We start from the raw sequence: 20,039 nt of genomic DNA, 5'->3' as shown, positions 1-20,039 counted from the left end.
CGCCCACACCGGGTAAGCCATCCCAGGTCCTCTTAGCTCTGTTTCTTTGCAATTTGACCAGCCAGCTAAGCAACCGACGTCCAAGCTTCCCTCTAGCTAGGAGCATCCAGATCGTACACCATCAATTGGCGCCATCTGTGGAAAACGTAACAAAAAGCTAAGTTCTCACCTTCTAGTTTTCATCTTTATCAACTCAATGGCATCTTCAAGCAACACCAACATCAACAATGAAGAAATACCAGTCACTGGGGCAAGGGCAGTATGTGATGAACCTCTCTATGACAATCAGGTAGTTCACTGTGCCCCTAACACTTCCTGGGGTAGTAGCCATGCCGAACCCAACACTCCCATTGCCCTAGGTAAACACATCACTACCTCATGTGAACACCCCTCTCCTCGCGGTAGAACCATCAGTGGTTCCCGTCGGGATTGACACGCGGCAGTTTTATGAGCTAGTACAATATGTTCGAAGCATGAATCTCCATATGTGGGCGTGGGAGAAGTTCAGTGCATTCATGCCACCGCAGAACAATCAACAGTAGAACGACTTGAACAACCAGCAGTCCTGCGACAGACACCCCAGAGTGAGGCCACCCCCACAGGTCGAGTCCTTCATGGTTCCCGTGGGAGTTGACGGCCAACAAACTGTGGAGCAGCCCTGCCGACTTCAACTCATTCTATATTCACACTCAACAGTAATCAGCTCAAACGAACCTCGTCAACTCTATTCGTATGGTCACCTCTACAGGTCGGGCCCTTCGTGGCTCCCGCCGGAGTCAGCGGCCAACAAATTGTGCGGCCACCCTTGCAAGTCAAGCCTTCCAAGGCTCCCATACGAGTTGGCAACCTACAGTTATTATAGCTACCCCCACAGGTCGAGCTCCCTGTAGCTTATCATAAGAGTAGATGACTAGCATCTACGAGGGCCGATGCAATGTAGTCGTGGCATCGACCTACCGTCCAACACTAACAGCAACATACGTATCAACAAAGCTATCACAAGGGAGCAAAATATGAACAACCAGCCCGGGCGAGCTTCAACGATTTGGCCCAGATTGTCTCTTAGCCTGAACTGCAAAGCCTCACTACTGATTGAGCCCTTCATGGCTCCATGAGAGTTGGAAGTGAACTGAATATGGAACCGGCCTCAGGTCGAACCTTTTATAGTTCCCGTGAGAGTAGGCGACCTACAGACAAAAGAGCCACCCCCTCAGGGTGAACCCCCAATGGATCTAGTAGGAGTGGGCGGCCAACAGTTCTAGGAGCAGGTGTAGTATATGTATGGCATGGATTTGTAAGCGCCCACCTGGTGGAAGCCAATCCCATGTGATGGCATAAATGCAGCCACATTTAAAGCTACTACAGAACGACCATCCGTTTTGGCGACCTGGTCAATTTGAGTTCTAAGGGATAGCCATTCCGCTTTTTAGCTAAGGCCCCCTCAAGCCGACCTCGAAACACGACAACTACAAGTAGGCCGATCTAAGCAGGTTGGCCCCTTGTTTATCTAGCTCGACAGCAATGTCACCACTGTGCTTAAGTCAGTCTCAAAGGATGTTGGCATCTCACTGCCGACCTTCGAAAAGAAAAAGAAGAGAAATAAGAAAAGCGGAGGAAATGAAGACTAGTTCGCTTTCAACACCACGGTAGACATGCAAACTTGGCCAATTTCTTCACAATCATCCACCACCTCGGTTTCAGGCTCACATTGACCTTGTTAGCTGCTCCTTCGAGGACCGATGTGAGGGATATTGCATTATAGTCTACGTAAGTGGAGCGACCTGACAAGGCAGTCACGCAATTGGAAGCCCCTCTTGAGGACGACATGATGAACTTCGCTCTTGAGGTATTTGGATGAATTGCAGAACTCCTTGAGGTTGCATCCCAAGTAAGGTAGATGTCCTCGGGGTGCCTACTCTGCCTCTCCTCAAGCAGATGAGTTCGCTCCTATGCCCAGATAACCAAGACGGCGAAGTCCTACATACTTCTGACTTGGAAAGCGAACTGGATTGGCGCCTACAAGCTCATCGAACTAATCATTCCGAACCAAAAAAACCTAGAACAAGCTACTCCCTTCGTCGAGCTTCCCTCAACTCGGGAGTGGGGGGCAATTGATGAGGGCAGATTTGGTTCTCCACTGACATCATGACACATGGCATCTCGGAACAGTTGGACGACACCCCGACACCACCTAGGTGATGACTTGTCTTAGCCAAAATGATGGAGACCCACCTAGCGACATGGCGATCTGCCTCCACCGACTTGGTGGAAACCTAACTAGCGATGACCTGTCTTAGCCAAAATGATGGAGTCCCACCTAGCAACCTAGCGATCTGCCTCCACCGACTTGATGAAAACCTAACTGGCTACCTCGTCCACAACTTAAGGCAGCTAGCAGCACCTCGTCCAAGGTTGACCTGTGGTACCTCGTCAGTACTGGCCGAAGTGGCCTCGACATGATGAGTGACCTCCCTCGGGGGTTTTTCGACCTGATTTGGGATCCAGGTGGCGACCTACGAGACATGCTCATCGACCAATTCTACATACATCCCATCTCTCCTGGGTCTCTCAAAAATTGGCCACCATACCAAATGTTCCAGAGGAAACCGAATAAGGCACAAAGACTAGCCTACGTGCACAACTACCTCCTAGGACTTCAGACCAGTTAAGCACGACCTCCCAAAGATCTCAGACGCCGTGTGTGTGTGAAGCCCACGCCAAACAATGCCTTTATAAGGGCATTAACCCCAACGTCACAAGGTACGTGCTATTTATTGCTCACTAGCCCACTTGCTATCAGATATTCAATTCGTACACAAAAAATACTAACTTAAGCGTTGGAACACCCACACCGGGTAAGCCATCCCCGGTCCTTTGAGCTCTGTTTCTTTGTAATTCAACCGGCCAACTAAGTAACCGTCGTCTGAGCTACTCTCTAGCACCATCACTTGCCATCCATCCACCATATTTAAATATATTAAAAATTATAAAATGTATTATATATAATATTTATATGACTCATAGGGTATATATATGCCACATCATCACAATTCGACCCCGGTCGAACCACTGACCCATAAACCTCTCCGTTCTCTGGTTCTGTCTAGTCTAGTTTTCTAAACATTGGTATTTATAGTGTATTAGTGTTTCCATGTGTAACTTAATTTTTCTCCGATTCGCATACATATCTAAAACGTATCCCAATATTTTGAACCTCGATTATAATCGGATCCAGCAAGTCAGACCCAATTGTCTCAAGAATCCGGGTCCTTAGTAATTCTTGTCGGGTGCCCAGTTCCGAGCGGCCCATCCCCAAACCTGAGGTGCAGACTGGGCCGGGACCAAGCAGCCCTATAAATGTTAACACCCTGTCAAAACGTGGCCCAGCCCATGATCATCCCTATCCCGACTTAGCAGGCTCTGGTCTGACAATTGATCTCTGAGCAAACAGGAAATACATGATTTACCTGGACATTCGAATTTTGTTTTCCAACCAGATAGACCAATTGCCCGTGAGTCTTGGTTGATACAAGGCATACTTAAAAATGGTGGAGGTAGATAAGCTGGGCTGAGACAAACTGTAAACTCTGACAAATATATGCTTTCAGCTTAAAATAAGACTTGCAGGTTGCTGGCAAAAGAGGACAAAACCTTGTACAAATTCTGCTTATCAGTGAATATTCAATATTCTACATAACCCTAATCACCACTCTTGTATGAGTACACGCTATAAGATGTTAGACACAAAAACTACAACCTTCACTTGCACCCGAAAAAAATAAAATCATATCTTGATGTTTTAAGAATTTCTAAAAGCAATTTCAAACAAATCTCCTTTGGCAGAAGTTCTAGTTTATATCAGTGTCGCAACAACTGATGAATAATTCAGAAACCAACCTACGAGCAAACGGAATGTAACTTAAACCATACCTGAAACAGTTCAAAAAAGAAGCAACATAAATGACCTCAAATTGCATAACTAGGACGTTAGAAAGAAAGAAGACAAGATCCAACAATTATCATTGTATCATCATCATCATCATCATCATATTATTTTTATTTGGTTTTAATAGGACTAGACAAATCTTAAGAAATAATAAGATCCCAAATCAACTGGTCTGGAACCCAGAAATGCTGTAGAAGCCCCAGCCCTGGTTCAACTAAAATTTTGACAAGCCCTGTGAAAATTAACTTGAGCTGGGCAGGAATGTTACGATCCAAATAAACCAGTTCAAAGTATTCGAGCATGCCTCTAAGGAGGTTCTGTTGTTCTTTGGCCAAAGTTCTATAATTTGCAGATGCATTGTCTTACAACGAACAGATATAATAATCATGAATGAGGGAAGGAAAACTAGAAACATGCAGATTGAGAATTCTAGTGGGTGGGATGTCAAGGACCAGATATGTGAAGAAAAATACTGGAGACAATATAGCAGAATTAAATGACCCACAAAATTAACAGGAATCCTAATTTTCTTTTTCACGCTACAGTTATTCAGGGAAAACAGAAAAAGTTGAATATACGATATCTAAGATAAAGATAATGACAAGTGAAGCAAAAACGAGCAAGTAGAAAAGCATATTGTAGATCAACTTAAAAATTATTCACAATCTTTGAATCCCTAAGAAATGGATGAAATTTTATAAGGTACTCAAACAAAGAATACTGAAGACATAAATGCAAAGCTTTGCTGTCTATTGTCTGCAGAGGAAATTGAAACAACAGCTTTTAAAACTAGAGCCTCGGACAATCCCTGGCAGCTTCCAAGGTTGTTCTTCCTAAAGATTGAAATTTCAATAAGGACTCATAAAAGCCATCAAAGAAACCTTCTTATACGTGTTTTTACTCTGAAGCAAGAATTTAAGTTCTGATATGAAGCGAGGAGTTGAGTTAACTGTAAGATATATTTCGGGTTGGGGAAGAGGTGAGCTCTGAGATGTGTGGACCTTGTGCAGCGGTAGTTTGTGGGAAGAATGTCATCAGTTTTGAGGGGGCAAGCGGGACAGAGGTGGATGGTTCTCTCTCCCCAGACAGAGAGTCCACTAGGCTTCAGATGAGGGTAATGTTGTGCGGATTTTTTTTATTGGAAACTGTAACTTTCATTGAATTAGTAAAGGAGTGGTACAATGCCAAATCACTCACAGCATGAGTGTTGACCCCATATTTTATCCCAAATTTTACAGTACAGCCCAAAAAAGATTTTCCCTTTGAGTTCCCTGTTTTGCCAAAGTATCAGCCACACTGTTGGCTGACCGCCTTGCCCAAGTAAAGATTACTCCAGTTTCCCTTGCTAAACAATAAATCTCCCTCATTTGCTGTCTCTGTCCATGCCCTTTTTGTCTGCAGCCATCCTATTAACAGCTTAGAATCTCCCTCCACTTCATGGTTTTGGAAACCCCATTGCTTGGCCAGTCTCAGTCCAATGTTGTGAAGATTCTCTCTAAGAATACCTTTTCTTCTTCCTCTCTTTTCTTCAAGCCCTTTGATGTTGGGGAATACGATGGCACAGATGATCTACTAGGAGTTGTAATGATCTTTTGGTCACTGAAGTAGTCATCGGAAGACTAGGTGAAGATCTGGAAGAAAGAAGACCAGAGACTAATAATGACAACCTCCCTAATGTTTCAGAGGCTCCAAAGAGTCAGAGTCCAGCAACTTTCATATTCATGTTTTCAAGGTCTTCTTGCAGATAAAATATGGGCTTGTTGGGGCAGGTCCTAGCAACAAATTCAAAAGGTTGTAAAGGGGGTGAGAATCAAAGATCCAAATCTAAAGGTGCCTGCCAAGGAAGGTCAAGGTATTCAAGCTCTTAACAGTGAGAAGAATATCTACATGGTTCATTCTGAAGAGGGGTGGTCAGAATTGGAGCTACTGAGGAAAAGAACGAAGAAGTTGGAAGTGGAGCCAAGGGAAAGAGAGGACAAATTTCCCACAGAGACATTCTGGTCTATTACCTATCGGTGTTTAGTGTACCTCAGGTGATTGTTAAGAAGTTGGAGAAAATTATGCGGGTTTTCTTGTGGGAACTGGGAGAGACAAAGAAGGATCACCTAATCAGATGGGAAATAGTTTGTAGACGGAAGGAGGATGGAGGGCTGGGGTTAGGAGGGCTGAAAGAAAAGAACCAAGCTCTTCTAGGGAAATGGTTGTGGAGATTTCCGAGAGAATCAGACAGGTTATGGCATAAAGTGATCACTAGTATTCATGGGCTCTCAGTGAACGGGTAGGATGCTGAAACTTCGAGTAGGGCCTCTTGCTTTTCACCCTGGAGAGCAATTCAGAAATGCCTTCCATCTTTTCTCAATCACATCAGATTCGATTTTAATTCAGGTAACAAAATCAAGTTCTGGGAGGATCTTTGGGCGGGTGAAGCCCCTTTAAAGGTTTCTTTCCCTTCTTTGTTCACCCTTGCTGCTCTCAAGGGTAAGCCAATTTCTGAGTTTCTGCTCCCCTCTCCCTCGGCTAACAGGCTTGGGTGGAATCTAGGTTTTCATAGAAATGTGAGGGACACTGAGTTAGGCCTTGTTTCAAATCTTCTACACATTCTTGAAGGGGTTTTCCCGGACCTAAGTAAACAAGATGATAGAATTTGGACTCTACATCCTTCTAGGGTTTTCAATTGTGCTTGATTTTTCAAGTCGCTGTCTGTGCCTTCTCAACCAATTACTCCCTTTCCAGTCAAAGAGATCTGGTGTCATCCGATTCCCCCCAAAGTGAGTGCTATTTGTTGGGAGGTCTTCCATGGTGCAATCAACACTTGTGATATATTACAGAGGAAGAGGCATGGATGGTGCCTCTCCCCAAATTGGTGCTGCTTGTGTGAATCCACTGGTGAATCTGCTCTTCACTTGTTCATTTCCTGTCCATTTGCTTGTGGTATTTGGGATTAGTTCTTTTCTCTTTTTGGGTGCAGGTAGAATACTCCAGACAGATTGGACAGGTTGTTTGATAGATCCACTTTCAGCTGGCCAAAAAGGAGGGGAAGACTGATGTGGAGGTGCACAAGAGCAGCAATAATATGGACCCTATGGGAGGAAAGAAATAAGCGTATATTTGAGGAAAAGAAAAGAAGCAAGGAAGCACTAATTGAAGGGATTATGGAAAAAGTGGCCTTCTAGATAAAGACATTGGAGTTGTTCTCAGATTTCTCTATTGATGATATATTAAGGAACTGGAGAACAATTGCAGCCTCAACTTCAGCTAAGCGGAAGACACTAAAGGACTGGGAACCCCCAGAGGTAGGTTTCCTGAAATTAAATTTCGATGGAAGTAGTTTTGGGAACCCGGGGCCCTCTGGAATTGGAGGGGTTCTAAGGAATGAAAGCGGAGTGATTTTGGGAATGTACTCAGGTCCCATTGGAGTGTGCGACTCTGTAACAGCAGAATTGAAGGCAGTACTTTATGGGATGCAAAAATCTTTGGAAATGGGGTTTCGGAAGCTAATAGTTGAAGGCGACTCCTAAATAGTAATAAATTGGTTAAAGCAGAACGAGAAGATTCCTTGGTTTTTCAGAAACAAATTCAAACATTTCAAGAGGTTCTCAAGGGATATGCAGCTGATATTTCAAAGGGCTCCTAGGTCGGCAAATGGCTTAGCTGACCATCTAACAAAGCAAGGGATAAATAGAGCAGAGTGCTTCTGGGCTCAATTGTGAGACTGATCATCAAATTGTCTATGTATTCTATTGTTGGTAGCCGAGGCTGCCCATGTTTCTGTATTATCTTTTTTCTCTAAGTAATGAAATTTACTTTGATTACTAATCAAAAAAAAATTAGCCAAAGAGATGACAGAGCAAAAGCAAATGTGTGGATCTTGATAAGTTGGTTCATAGGGAGGTGGAGGTAGGCAAGTTGTTGGGTTTGTTTTTCTTTGGTGGAGAGGCCTTTGCAAGAAAAGCTTTTTGAAGAGTTCGAGATGAGAAAAAAAGAGTCTAAAGAAATTCACTTCAGGGGAAGGGGGTGAGACATGGAATGAGGGAGAAGGGCAAGAAGAAGATTTTGATGGGTGGATTAAATGTTGTGAAGTGGGGGTAAGGGGTCTGAAGTTGGTAGGTGAAAGGAGGGGATAGTTTGTGGGAGCTGTTTGAATTTTCTTAAGTATTATATATTTTCGGGTTTTGCATTTTTTTTTCTGTTTCGAGTAGGTGGTGTTACCTCAACACCTTTATGCCGTTGTATTGCAGCTTCCCTCTTTTCTTTTAATAAATTTTTTCTTATATTATCAAACACACACGCTTACACATGTTGAAGGGGCTTAGGGGCTGGAAAAGCTATGAGCAAACTGAAAAGGTCTTGGGTGGAAGTAATAAGAAATGATTTTTTTTTTTGTTGAAATAATAAGAAATGATTTTTTTTTGTTGAAATAATAAGAAATGATTTAAGCACTCACAAATTCACAATTTAATGGTGGAAATGGCCTGAACAGAAATGGCAAAACAGGATTCATGTAGCCAACTCCATAAAGTTGGCAGACCTGTTCATGGGCCACCGGACTTCGGGCTTGGCTTTACACTGTTTCGGACTTGGGCTTCAGGCTGGGCCCTTTCAAATTTTGGCAAAAGCCGAGCCCGAGCCCATGAACAGGTCTAATAGTTGGGACATGGATGATGAAAATTGCAAAATACATACAAATATATAAAAATTGCAAAATACATAAAAATATATAAAAATTGCAAAATACATGCAAACATATAAAAAAGGGCAGCCCAGTGCATGAGGCTCCCAAGTCCTGCCATGCAGGATCTGGGGAGGGACAGATATATGCAGCCTTACCCCTATACATACAAAGAGGCTGTTTCCAAGATTTGAACCCTGGTCACCCAGGTGGCTAGGTTGCAATGGAGCAACACAACCATGGCATCAAAGCCCACCCTCAAAATACATACAAATATATAATAAAAGGTAATCTTCTTCGAATGTTAATGATTTTTATCAGCATTCAAATGTTTAATGTTTTGGTTGCCAGCTATAAGAAGTCAAATTTAGTTACTTAGTAATCTATATTAAGAACTATAATACGCATGCTCATTAACGTGAAAAATGCATGGAAAGTTCACCAGTAGATATTCAATTAGTAGAACTCAAAATATCAAAACAACTTTCTATGTTGGTTATAAAAGTATAAGGCACTAATTGGCCCATTGATACACTAAGAAATAAAAGTTCAAACACTAAGAAAATGGGTCAAATGACTATAGGCAGTGTAATGGAACTGCTAATGGACACCCCAAAATAGGAGAATTCAGATTTCTCTCACATAGCTGAGAGCTTTTTTGGACTGATTGCATTGATCCATATGTCTAGACATGCCCAGAGGGTAGTTGAGATGGATGGCCCTACCAAAGGATGTGCGACCCACAGTATAGGATAGACTCTCCTAGATGGATGAACCATCCTTGTTGGATAAGCCTCAGATACGATACTCATGGATTCTTTAGGGACACTTCTGTGTAGCATTTTCTTTCTCTCCTTGCTTATTCGATGTAAATGAGAAGTTAATGTAGAGAACATTGATGTGGGCCTCACAGCTGTGGTCCCAATCTGTCCGTAGGGTAGAATGTATCTAGTCACAGCTGTGGTTATTTTGCTATTCTGTTATTTCTAGTTTCAGTTTTATATTGTTTGTTATTTGTTAGCAATTATGATGTAAACACCAAGGCCGACCACATGAGAATTCCCTAGGACTGAAAGCTGAAAAGGAGGAGTTAGCAGGCTGATTCTTGGAGATCGCCAGAGGTGCTAGCAGCTGTTGGAAACTTGCTAGGGTTGCAGAGTGTTGGTGGTCAGGAAGGATCAGAGAAGACTAGGGTTCAGGTAACCCTAGAAGGCAGCGAACTATTTTTTCCTTGTAAGTTGTTTACTTTTTAAGAGAAGTTCTATCAGAGAAGATAGGTTGGACCTATCTGGAGGGGAAGGCCGAACCATTCTAGTTCTTTCTCTCTTCGATTCACTAGGGTTTTACTGCAAACCCTGGCCTAATTGTGTTTCTCTCTACTCTAGGGTTTGAAAGTGATCTGCGGCAAGCCCTAGTGTTTGACTGAACCCTGTGATCTACCTAGAGCTACTCTTAAGTTTATTGGTAGGTCCGATCAGATTCTAGGGTTTCTTATTAACCCTACTGCAAGCTCATCTATACTGTTTGGACTGTGCAACTGAATTGCTTCCTTTCAGGACTGATTAAAACCCTACTGCAAGCTCATCTATAAAGTTTGAACTGTGCGACTGAATTGCTTCCTTTCAAGACTGATTAACCCTAACTTTCCCTAGCATATCAGTTTTTTTTAAGGCTGTTCTCAGAGTTCTAAGGGAGTTAGAGATCTACGGACAGCTACTGCTGTGTTGGCTAGTTGGTTTCAGATCAGAATTATTTCGGTTTTGTGCACATACACTGAGAATACAGATCAGGCCTATACTGTTTTGATTGTGATTGGTGATTCAAGTGTTGTTTTGAGACTTGACAGAAATGGAGTCTAAAATTCAGGCAGAAGGCAGTCTTGGGAACATCAGTTATGGTGGTATTTCTGAGATGGGTGGTCAGATTACGACCGTAAAGTTTGATGGATCAAACTATTTGGAATGGGCCCAATCAGCCATGATGGCTATTGGTGGAAGGGGTAAATTAGGGTACCTCCTGGAAGATATGAAAGAACCTTCCAAGGGAGACCCGACATACACCAAGTGGATGCAAGAAAACTACTTGGTTATGACATAGCTGTGTAATTCTATGCAGCCTCATATTATCCGGAATTATTTGTGGGCAAAGACAGCTAAGGAGATATGGGATGTTATGAAAGAAACTTACTCCCAACCCCTTAATGTTGCCAGAGCATATGAATTGAAATGTGAAGTGAACACCCTTAAACAAGGAGAGAAACCGGTGTCCTACCTTGAAGTCCCTGTGGCACGAGATTGATCACTTAGAGACTCTTGAGTGGGAGAGTCCCAAAGATGCTCAGACCCATAGAAAGCACATCGAGACAAACAGAGTGTTTGAGTTCCTGGTGGGACTGAATTCAGAATATGATATTGTGAGGCAGCAGATTTTGACTAGAGACAATGTGACTCTCTCTCAGGCTTACTCATTTGTACACAATGAAGAGACCAGAAGGAAGGTTATGATTCAACCCACATCAGCCTTTGTAGCGGTTACACCAAAATCAGGGGGTGGTTCAGAGAAGGACAGGAGGAAGGAAGACAAGAAAGATGTAGTATGTGAACATTGTAAGAAACCCAAACATACAAAAGAGACATGTTGGAAACTGCACCCCCACTTGGTTCCTGCAAAGTTAAGAAACAAGAAGGGCACTGCTCAAGTAGCCATGAACACTGATTCAGCATCCTCATCTGGCACAAAAGGAACATCTTTGGAGACCTTAGCTGCAGTTCGGGCTACTCTAATACAGCTAGAAAAGGAGGTTGGAAATTCAACTCAGCCACCGCAGCCTCCATCAACCCCTGTCACATCTGCCTTCGCTCATTCAGGTACTCGAGCTTCAGCCTATCATGCCTCAGCTCCAGGTATTACTGAACCTTGTTGGGTAATAGACTCAGGTGCATCTGATCACATGACTAGCCTGCCTTCATTGTTTACTACTTACCATTTGTCTTCTGGTAGGGATAAGGTATCTATTGTTGATGGATCCCTAGTCCTATTTCTGGGAAGGGTGACATCAAGCTTTCAGATACTATCTCCCTATCATCTGTTTTGCATGTTCCTAAGCTTGATACTAACCGATGTGTTTTTCAGGATTTGGAGACGCAAAAGGTGATTGGGACTGGCCGTGAGACGAATGGGATCTATCTGCTCGGAGAGCGGTTCCGTCAGGGAGAGTTAGTAGAGAAGTTGTCTTTTGTTTCTCAGAGTGTGAGTCCGGTTATGCTTTGGCATAACCGATTAAGTCATTTGTCTTTTCGATCTTTACAGAGTTTGTTTCCTACTTTATTTGAGTCTATTGAATTGTCTCAGCTACAATGTGAAAGTTGTGAGTTTGCTAAGCATTGTAGAAAGCCTTATTTATTGAGTAATAAAAGGAGTGATAATTCTTTTGATATTGTGCATACTGACGTTTGGGGGCCTTATCATATCCCTTCCATGGGTGGGTACAGATACTTTTTGTTATTTGTTGATGGTCCCGTTTTTCTTGGGTTTATCTCATGCGCTCACGAGATGAGGTACCTGCCTTGACCCAAAACTTTCACTAAATGATCCTAACCCAATTTGATGCCAAGATCAAAGTTCTCAGATCTGATAACGCAAAGGAATACTTTGCTAAATCATTGACTTCTTATCTTCTTCATCATGGGGTTATCCACCAAAGCTCTTGCCCTCATACACCTCAACAGAATGGACTTGACGAGAGGAAGAATAGGCACATTTTGAAAGTGGCTAGAAGCCTCATGTTTACTTCCAATGTCCCTATTCGCTTCTAGGGGGATGCTATCCTCACGGTAGTATACCTTATTAATCGGGTCCCTTCCAGGGTCCTTGATATGCGACCTCCTTTTTCGCTTCTACACCCACGTGAGGACTTGTTTTCTATTCCCCTTAAGACATTCGGTTGCACTAGCTTTGTTCAGCTTCTCGGACCCCATCCCTCCAAGTTCAAACCCAAAGCCTCCAAATGCATCTTCCTTGGTTATGCACAAACTCAAAAGGGTTATTATTGTTATGATCCCATCTCCGGGAGGAAGTTTGTCTACATGGATGTCACTTTCTTTGAGGGGACACCCTATTATCCTCGGGTTGCCCCTCAGGGGGAGAGTAGTGAGAGTGGGGGTTTGAGTTCTTGTCTTCAGGGGGAGAGCGATGAGAGTGGGGCAGTTCCTTTACCTATTCCATTGGGTGATGAGAGCTGCAATGGTGAGGATGGTCAGAGGGATCAGGAGTTGAGGGAAAGCTGCAATGATGAGGGTAGTCAGAGGGATCAGGAGTTGAGAGTTTATCACAGACGGTGCAAGCAGGTTGATCATGATCATCAGCAGTCCAGACCAGCTCCAATCTCATCTGTAGCTCCAGGTCCAGATACTTCAGTCCCAGAGCCCACAGAGACTTCCCCTACAGATGATCTTGACCTTCCAATTGCAGTCCGTAAAGGGAAACGACATTATACCACATCCACAGCCCACTGTATTTCCCATTTTTTATCCTATGGTCGCCTATCTCCTACCTACAGGTCCTACCTTAGCTCCATTTCCAATGTCCCTGTTCCAAGAACAATGTAAGAAGCCCTATCCGTTCCTGAATGGAAAGATGCAATGCAAGTTGAGATGGATGCCCTGGATTCTATGATGTAGAAATAGGGAAGAAGGTCTACCGGCTCAACAAGGCTTTATATGGTTTGAAACAGTCACTTAGGGCTTGGTTCGATAGATTCAGACTAGCACTTCTGAAGTTTGGATATGTACAGGCCCAGTCAGATCATACCCTATTCATCAAGAGGGTGGAGTCCTCTTTGACACTACTGGCCGTATATGTTGATGATATTGTGGTCACAGGGAATGATAGACATGAGATTGAGTCTCTTAAACAGCTTCTTCACCAAGAATTTGAGGTGAAGAACCTTGGTGTACTCAGGTATTTTTTGGATATTGAGGTTGCTAGATCCAAACAGGGGATCTTTATATCTCAGAGGAAATATGTCCTAGACCTGTTGGCAGAAACCGGAAAGTTAGGTGTCAAGCCTGCAGATACACCAATTGAACAGAATCACAGGATTAGTGCCGAGAGTGGGGAGCTTCTTGAAGACAAAGTTATGTTCCAGCAACTGGTAGGAAAGCTCCTATATCTCTACCTCACTCGACCAGATATTACTTATGTTGTTAGTGTTGTCAGCCAGTACATGCATTCTCCTAAAACCACACATCTTCTTGCGGTAGAAAGAATCTTAGCCTACTTGAAGAGATGCCCAGGTAGGGGTAGACTTTTCAAGAACAACAATCACATGAAGGTGGAGGTCTATACTGATGCAGATTGGGCTTGGAGTGTTGATGACAGAAGGTCTACCTCAGGATATTGTGCCCTTGTGGGAGGAAACCTTGTCTCCTGGAGAAGTAAGAAATAAAATGTTGTCTTCCGGTCAAGTGCTGAAGCAGAATACAGGTCCATGGCCAATGGAGTGGCTGAAATCCTATGGCTAAGATCTCTACTTAAGGAGTTGGGTATTGAGTATGAGAAGCCCCCGATGTTGTACTGTGATAATCAAACCGCCATTAATATATAGCACATAATCCAGTATAGCATGACAGAACCAAACACATTGAAGTTGACCGTCATTTTGTGCGAGATAGGGTCTCATCTCAAGAAATATGCCTCCCTTACATCACATCCAGTATGCAACTAGCAGACATCCTCACTAAAGCCGTATCAAGAAAGAAGCTAGAGGCGGATCTATCCAAGTTGGGAATGATGAACGTATACTCCCAACTTGAGGGGGATTGTAGAGAACATTGATGTGGGCCCCACAGCTGTGGTCCCACTCTATCCGTAGGGTAGAATGTATCTAGTCATAGCTGTGGTTATTTTGCTATTCTGTTATTTCTAGTTTCAGTTTTATATTGTTTGTTATTTGTTAGCAGTTATGATGTAAACACCAAGGGCAGATATGTCCTTTCATGTAACTAGCATAACCTATATATATTAACTTAAAGTGGCGGCGGCAGAATATGGACATTCTGTTCTTCTCCTCAAAATCTGTGTTCTACTGCTCTTTCACCACTCTTTCTTCTACTTCTTCTTCACTTTTCTTCTCATCGAACCTGAAATCTCTTGGTGGTCAAGACTGAATAACAGTCTTGAAAACCTACAGTTAATATCTAAGCTTTTAAAAAAAATTTCTGCAAGATGATAATGTTAAAATTCAAAAAAAAAAATATGGAGCATTTTAATACTTTAGACTTGTCCATAGGCATGTCCGAGTCCTTTGTTTTCATGTTGCCAAGTCAGACTCATGGATACATGTCTGGGGCCCCACTTCTGACCTTTGCCATTTTCTTCCAGGACTCTAGTGAGCTTTGGAATGAGGCCAGAAGTTGTTTCTACCCCTTCCCTCCTTCAAACTCCAATTTGATTACCTTCTTTGGGGCCTTCAAAATGGATCCATTGATCCAACCATAGCACCATATATTGATAAGGATGACTATAACCAGCAGATAAATGGGCTCTTTTTATTCATACTAGTTGATCAAAAGAAAATTATCTGCTAGAGAAATCTGAGTGGTTTCATCCACTAAAATATCATAGAGGATTTTCAATTTAATGAAGTAGGAGAGTTGAGCATGTGCATCGTTTGGTAAGAAAGAAAAGGTCATTGACAATTTTCTGACATCAATGCCAGAATAACTAATAAAATATTAATGCATATAGAAGTGAAGCCCAACTGACCAGATAAGGGCACAGATCTCAGTTATCATGGCAAGTAATGTTAAGATCTTGTTATGAAACTGCAAAAAGAATAAAAAAAAACAAAATGTGGTTAGATAAGACACACAAAATGAAACATTGACTTAGGGCCTTAGGGGGCAAAATATTTAGGATAAAAAACATTTAGAAAGCCTGCCTGCAAGTCTTCATATGTCCAGCCTAGAAAATTCCAGGTCCAGGCCTGCACTAGGCCAAGAAATTGGATGGGCGAGGCCTCAGCTTCAAATTTCAAGGTCTAGAAGGCCCAACCTGAAATAAAAGTATAAAACATATGCCATATATTGTACAACTATGATGGGAAAAAGTTTACTACTTGGGTCAAGTAGGGAGCTTCCCTACACAGCCTACTCTATTTCAGCATGTGAAAGAATCTTAAGGTCAATCCAAGCCATTCATCAGGTAAGAGGCCCTCTGGATTAGTTATTCATTAAATCCTTAGGTCCACATAAACCCTATTCCAACCTTGAATTAGACTTCTGTTCAATATAGAATAGCCCCCCTAATTTTTCAAAATTTTAATCTAAAGTTGCTCATCAAAAAAACAATTATCTAGAATACTACTGACTTAGAAGATTGAGAGGGAATGGCGTTTAGGTTTCTATTTTAAAAGCTTTCAATAGATCTAAATATGAACATCTGGTAGGCACTGAGGACAAACAATTTATGATTCTAATTTTAAGGTATAGAGGATTATACCTGTATATTTCGAGGATAATTTTAGCTCATTTAACATGAAAATCCCATTTCTATGGGCTTTGCTTCTTTCATTTATATTATTATATTGCAATACACTATATCTAGTTATTAAATAAAAATTTATTAATGGAGCAACTCTTCTACTTTATTATGAAATGGCTTATTATGAAGCAATTATAGATTGAACTTTAAGAGACCTAGATCCCTCTCAATCTCATGGGTCTTCTTCCCTTTCCCCAAATCATGCATAATGCATTTTACCTTTAGTGTTTAATTTTATCAAAAAAAAGGTAAAATGAGTGGTTATCAGATCGATCAAGAAAAATATGGTTATAAGAAATTGCAAACAGTTCAAGCAGATCAATAGTTTAGCATCCAAAACAAACAGTTTTGACTTTTACCACCATTTTTTAGGACATAGCTATTGGTTTACTTTTGAGAACCATAGATTTTAGTGGTTTCTGCATTCCCAGTTTTAGCTGTTCAAACATCCAGCCAGGTCAAGTTCTCATAACATTGACCAAGAGTGGGTAATTTGTACCTTATAGGCATCTGATGTGTTTTGAATAGAGTTTCGCATTCTTGTAAATGTCTAAAAGCTTTCTCAATTTCCTATGAGGCACCAAAACCATACATAGTGGAAAAGGCTTACCCAAAGAGCACAAATGAGAGCAAGAACAACACTCCCAATGTAAATCACTGTTGCATAAATACGAACAGGATCAAGCATCATTCGTAATTGTTGTCCTGGGCCAATGAGGAAGGCTGTGCTGTGCCAAATGCAAGGTTTAGAATTTAGAATTTGAGATAAATGGATAATTAAAAACAAAATAAATTGGTTAGGAATTAGGAAAGGGGACAATTAGGGTATATCAAGACTAAAACAAGTCAACACCAGGCTTAGAATGAACAAGCACTTTAATTCAGGTAAACCGTGCCTGGATGAGTTTAGGAAGCATCTTTAAGTCAAATGAACCATATTTAATAGATGGAAGCAATTACCATGCTGGTCAAGTGACTCAAGTAACTATGGTTTAGACCAACTCAACTTTCACTACATTGTTACTGTTTGGTTTGGCCTAAATGCCAAAATTCAAACTTAGATAACTGATCTTTAAAACAACTCTAGAAACTTCCCAACCAGAGGTCTACCCAGGACTGGAAAACTACAATAACCACTTCTTGTTGGGGACAAGACCACAAAGAAAGGAAAACTTTTCAAGAACTGTAGTATTGAATGAAGAGTATCAGCCACTACAATAATGGTGAACGTAGTTAAACATATTTCAAACCTTATTTCCAACTTTCACTAATACTCGACCAAGAAATTGGTTTTCTTCTCAAGCTTTTATCTGGAAAACTCATTAAAAAACCAACCAGCTTCTAACAAATCCATCAAAGGAATCATCTGGCAGTTAATTTACATAGAATTATAGTTAAACATAGAGCATGATGAAATGAATGAAAGTCCCCACTAGAGACACTTAACAAACTTTTGAATCCTACATGGTTTAAGACAATTAAGTGCTAACCTTCCAACTGCCAATAAATTGCCAAAGCTGAATATTATTGCAAACTTGATGGGCTTTGCAAAAACAATCAATGACTGCAGAAGAAGAAAGAAGAAAAATGTTCAATGGATAACTGAAGCAAGTGTTCAATCAACAACTCTCTTTTTACAGGTTATATTCCAAATTTAATATATGGATCTTGTCCCTACTTACCATCAAAATCAAATATACAGCATTCAAAGTTGAATTGGTAAGGCAATGCACACATGGAAAAAGGGGGAAACATGGAAGAAAAAAAATCAAGTTTCTCCCACTTACCTCCTCCAGTTGGTGATTTAATTTTTTGGTTTTCTATTCTTGATCAATTTAGTCTTTTAAGAGTTAATTTATAGCTTATAGGTGTTTTAGGAATATATTTAATTATTTAGTAGGGTCAAGTGAACCATCAAATTATAATAGACCTACACAATGGCCAAAGGATTGGTGTCACAATGAGTATCAATGGGCAATTTAAGATATGTATTTGGATACACTTAGTATATGCATGGATATGGTGGAATGATTAGGACACACATGAATATGCTAGGGGAATTCATATAAATCCCATGAATGCATCAATAACACTAAATCTAAGGCTCAAGTGACTATAAATAAGTTATAATTGCATAAGAAACATATAATTTAATAGTTTATATGAAGTGTGAACTACCAAAAATACATTTGGGGAACATTGGGAAATGATGAAAGAATTAAAATATGCATGTATATGATTAATGAATTAATCATTAATGGACATATTTCTTCACCCCTGTTAACTATCAGGAAAAATTAAAATAAAAATGTTCATCCTGGGTTTATAACAGATCAGATGGTAATTCAATAAACAGTTGATTGCGATCCCCTATCTGTCATTTACTACCATATACGAATTCAAGAGTTGCACTTCATAGCAGTCATTGCAGCTATCAATTACAAAATGACGAAATATATAATTCTTGAAGTTCCTTTTTTTCTCTTTGTTTAACCCTTGGAGGAAACTCAAAGGCATCTTATTAGTTTGAAATATCTAACAATAAATCCAAATTAGTTCGGTACCTTCTCTTTTGCTTCCAATAGAAGGAAACATAATCGACAGCTCAGTTCTTGGCCAATCTTTATAGCATTCCATTGAAAAAAAAAAGTAGAAAAAAAAAAATGAAGCAATTTTATATTCTGGAGACTTCCCCAACAGCCATTGTATTCTCATTCAAAAGGGCGTAAATACCCTCGTGGGTAAAGTTCAATCTTCTTATGGAATTTGATAGTAATGGCCGAAAGCCCCCGTCTTCCCAACCCTCAACTCCCACACCCACGCACATATACATATATAGCATAGTCAACTGAAAGAAACCAAAATAAACCGTTGAGATTATTATCAATTATTGAAAGGGACAAATAAACGTATGCCCAATTAATAAAGTCAAAAATAATGAGAAAAAACAATGAGTATAGTAGATCGTACCAGAAGCATACAAACCAACCCAGCAACTAAAGATGCGGCAAACCCATAAATTCTCTGATTCAAACAAAATTACAACAGAAAAAAATAACAAGTCATGACTTCAAATTATCCCTAATATAAAGAAAGAAAATGATTCGTCCTGAGACTAGAAATGCATAAGTAAATAAATAAAAACTAAGGATGCAGTTTATGACGATCTCAGGAAACCTGCAAAGGGGATAGCGAAAACAACCCATCAGATTCACCCAATAAGTTTTCATCATGTTCTTCGTCTCCATCGAACATGGGTAGATTGGGTTTCCACATTGTGCCCAATTTAATCCTACACTATACACTACTTCGTCACTTGCAGTCTGGCACTCATTTCTCAACGCCTGAAGGCTGGTGCGACGCTTCTCTCCGACACGTACCGTTAGGTTTCTTTCCCCCTTCTTTTTTCCATTTATTAAAAATTGCACGCGCTTTTCACGTGACAAAAAAAAGTGTTCGAGAGTAATCCGGATCTCCAGCCCGACCCACGGCATGGCATAGCACGGGTCTGGGCTGTGGCCGTGCTGGGCAGACCCCAAAATTTTCATGGGGAGGGCAAAACTGCCCGTAACAGCCCATGGGCGACCTGCGGGGCCGTGCCCTACTATCTCAGCATGGCCTACTTTATACCTCTACCCACGTCTATCAACAGCATATTATCCCATGCTTTGGAACATCTCTCGATCTCAATGCATAGAGGATGAGATATTTTCCATGTGTGACTCCGTTGTTAACTTGTTATGTGGGTAAAAGTGGACAGAATTATTATAGGCAGGAGATCCGAATTCATTCGAGAGAAGGATTAATTGAATTTGATGGATGTTTTACAGACTGTGGAATCAACCATTTTGCTTGATGTGCGTTCACATTGTGCCCCACAGC

The 20,039-nt window shown here is 41.2% G+C and overlaps 1 protein-coding gene across 1 annotated transcript; it reads right to left on the bottom strand.

Annotated features, from left to right (window-relative positions):
* Positions 1–3,628: 3,628 nt before the first annotated feature.
* On the bottom strand, positions 3,629–19,563 carry LOC148879622 (Got1/Sft2-like vescicle transport protein family). The gene is made up of 6 exons (XM_088961212.1): positions 19,335–19,563; positions 19,128–19,181; positions 17,648–17,721; positions 16,768–16,885; positions 15,381–15,439; positions 3,629–3,930 (listed from the first exon to the last, which is right to left on the bottom strand). The coding sequence occupies exons 1-6, from the start codon at positions 19,431–19,433 to the stop codon at positions 3,849–3,851; spliced, it is 486 nt and encodes a 161-aa protein (XP_088817338.1). The 5' UTR covers positions 19,434–19,563; the 3' UTR covers positions 3,629–3,848.
* Between the last annotated feature and the right edge of the window lie 476 nt (positions 19,564–20,039).

Source organism: Nelumbo lutea, chromosome 1, assembly GCF_056320005.1.
Source record: "Nelumbo lutea isolate HS-2025 chromosome 1, American lotus-T2T, whole genome shotgun sequence".
In the NCBI taxonomy this organism is placed as follows: Eukaryota; Viridiplantae; Streptophyta; class Magnoliopsida; order Proteales; family Nelumbonaceae; genus Nelumbo; species Nelumbo lutea.
The sequence above is the reverse complement of the archived record's forward strand: the minus strand, read 5'-3'. Positions and strand labels throughout refer to the sequence as shown.

What these genes read in the sequence shown, in the direction of transcription:
- LOC148879622 (XM_088961212.1), bottom strand. Translation starts at nt 19,433, where the DNA reads ATGTGGAAACCCAATCTACCCATGTTCGATGGAGACGAAGAACATGAT. An exon ending in CTCTCATTTGTGCTCTTTGG is followed by an intron (nt 15,440 to 16,767) that starts GTAAGCCTTTTC and finishes TTCTTTTTGCAG; the next exon opens with TTTCATAACAAGATCTTAAC. An exon ending in GAGATCTGTGCCCTTATCTG is followed by an intron (nt 3,931 to 15,380) that starts GTCAGTTGGGCT and finishes GAACTGTTTCAG; the next exon opens with GTATGGTTTAAGTTACATTC.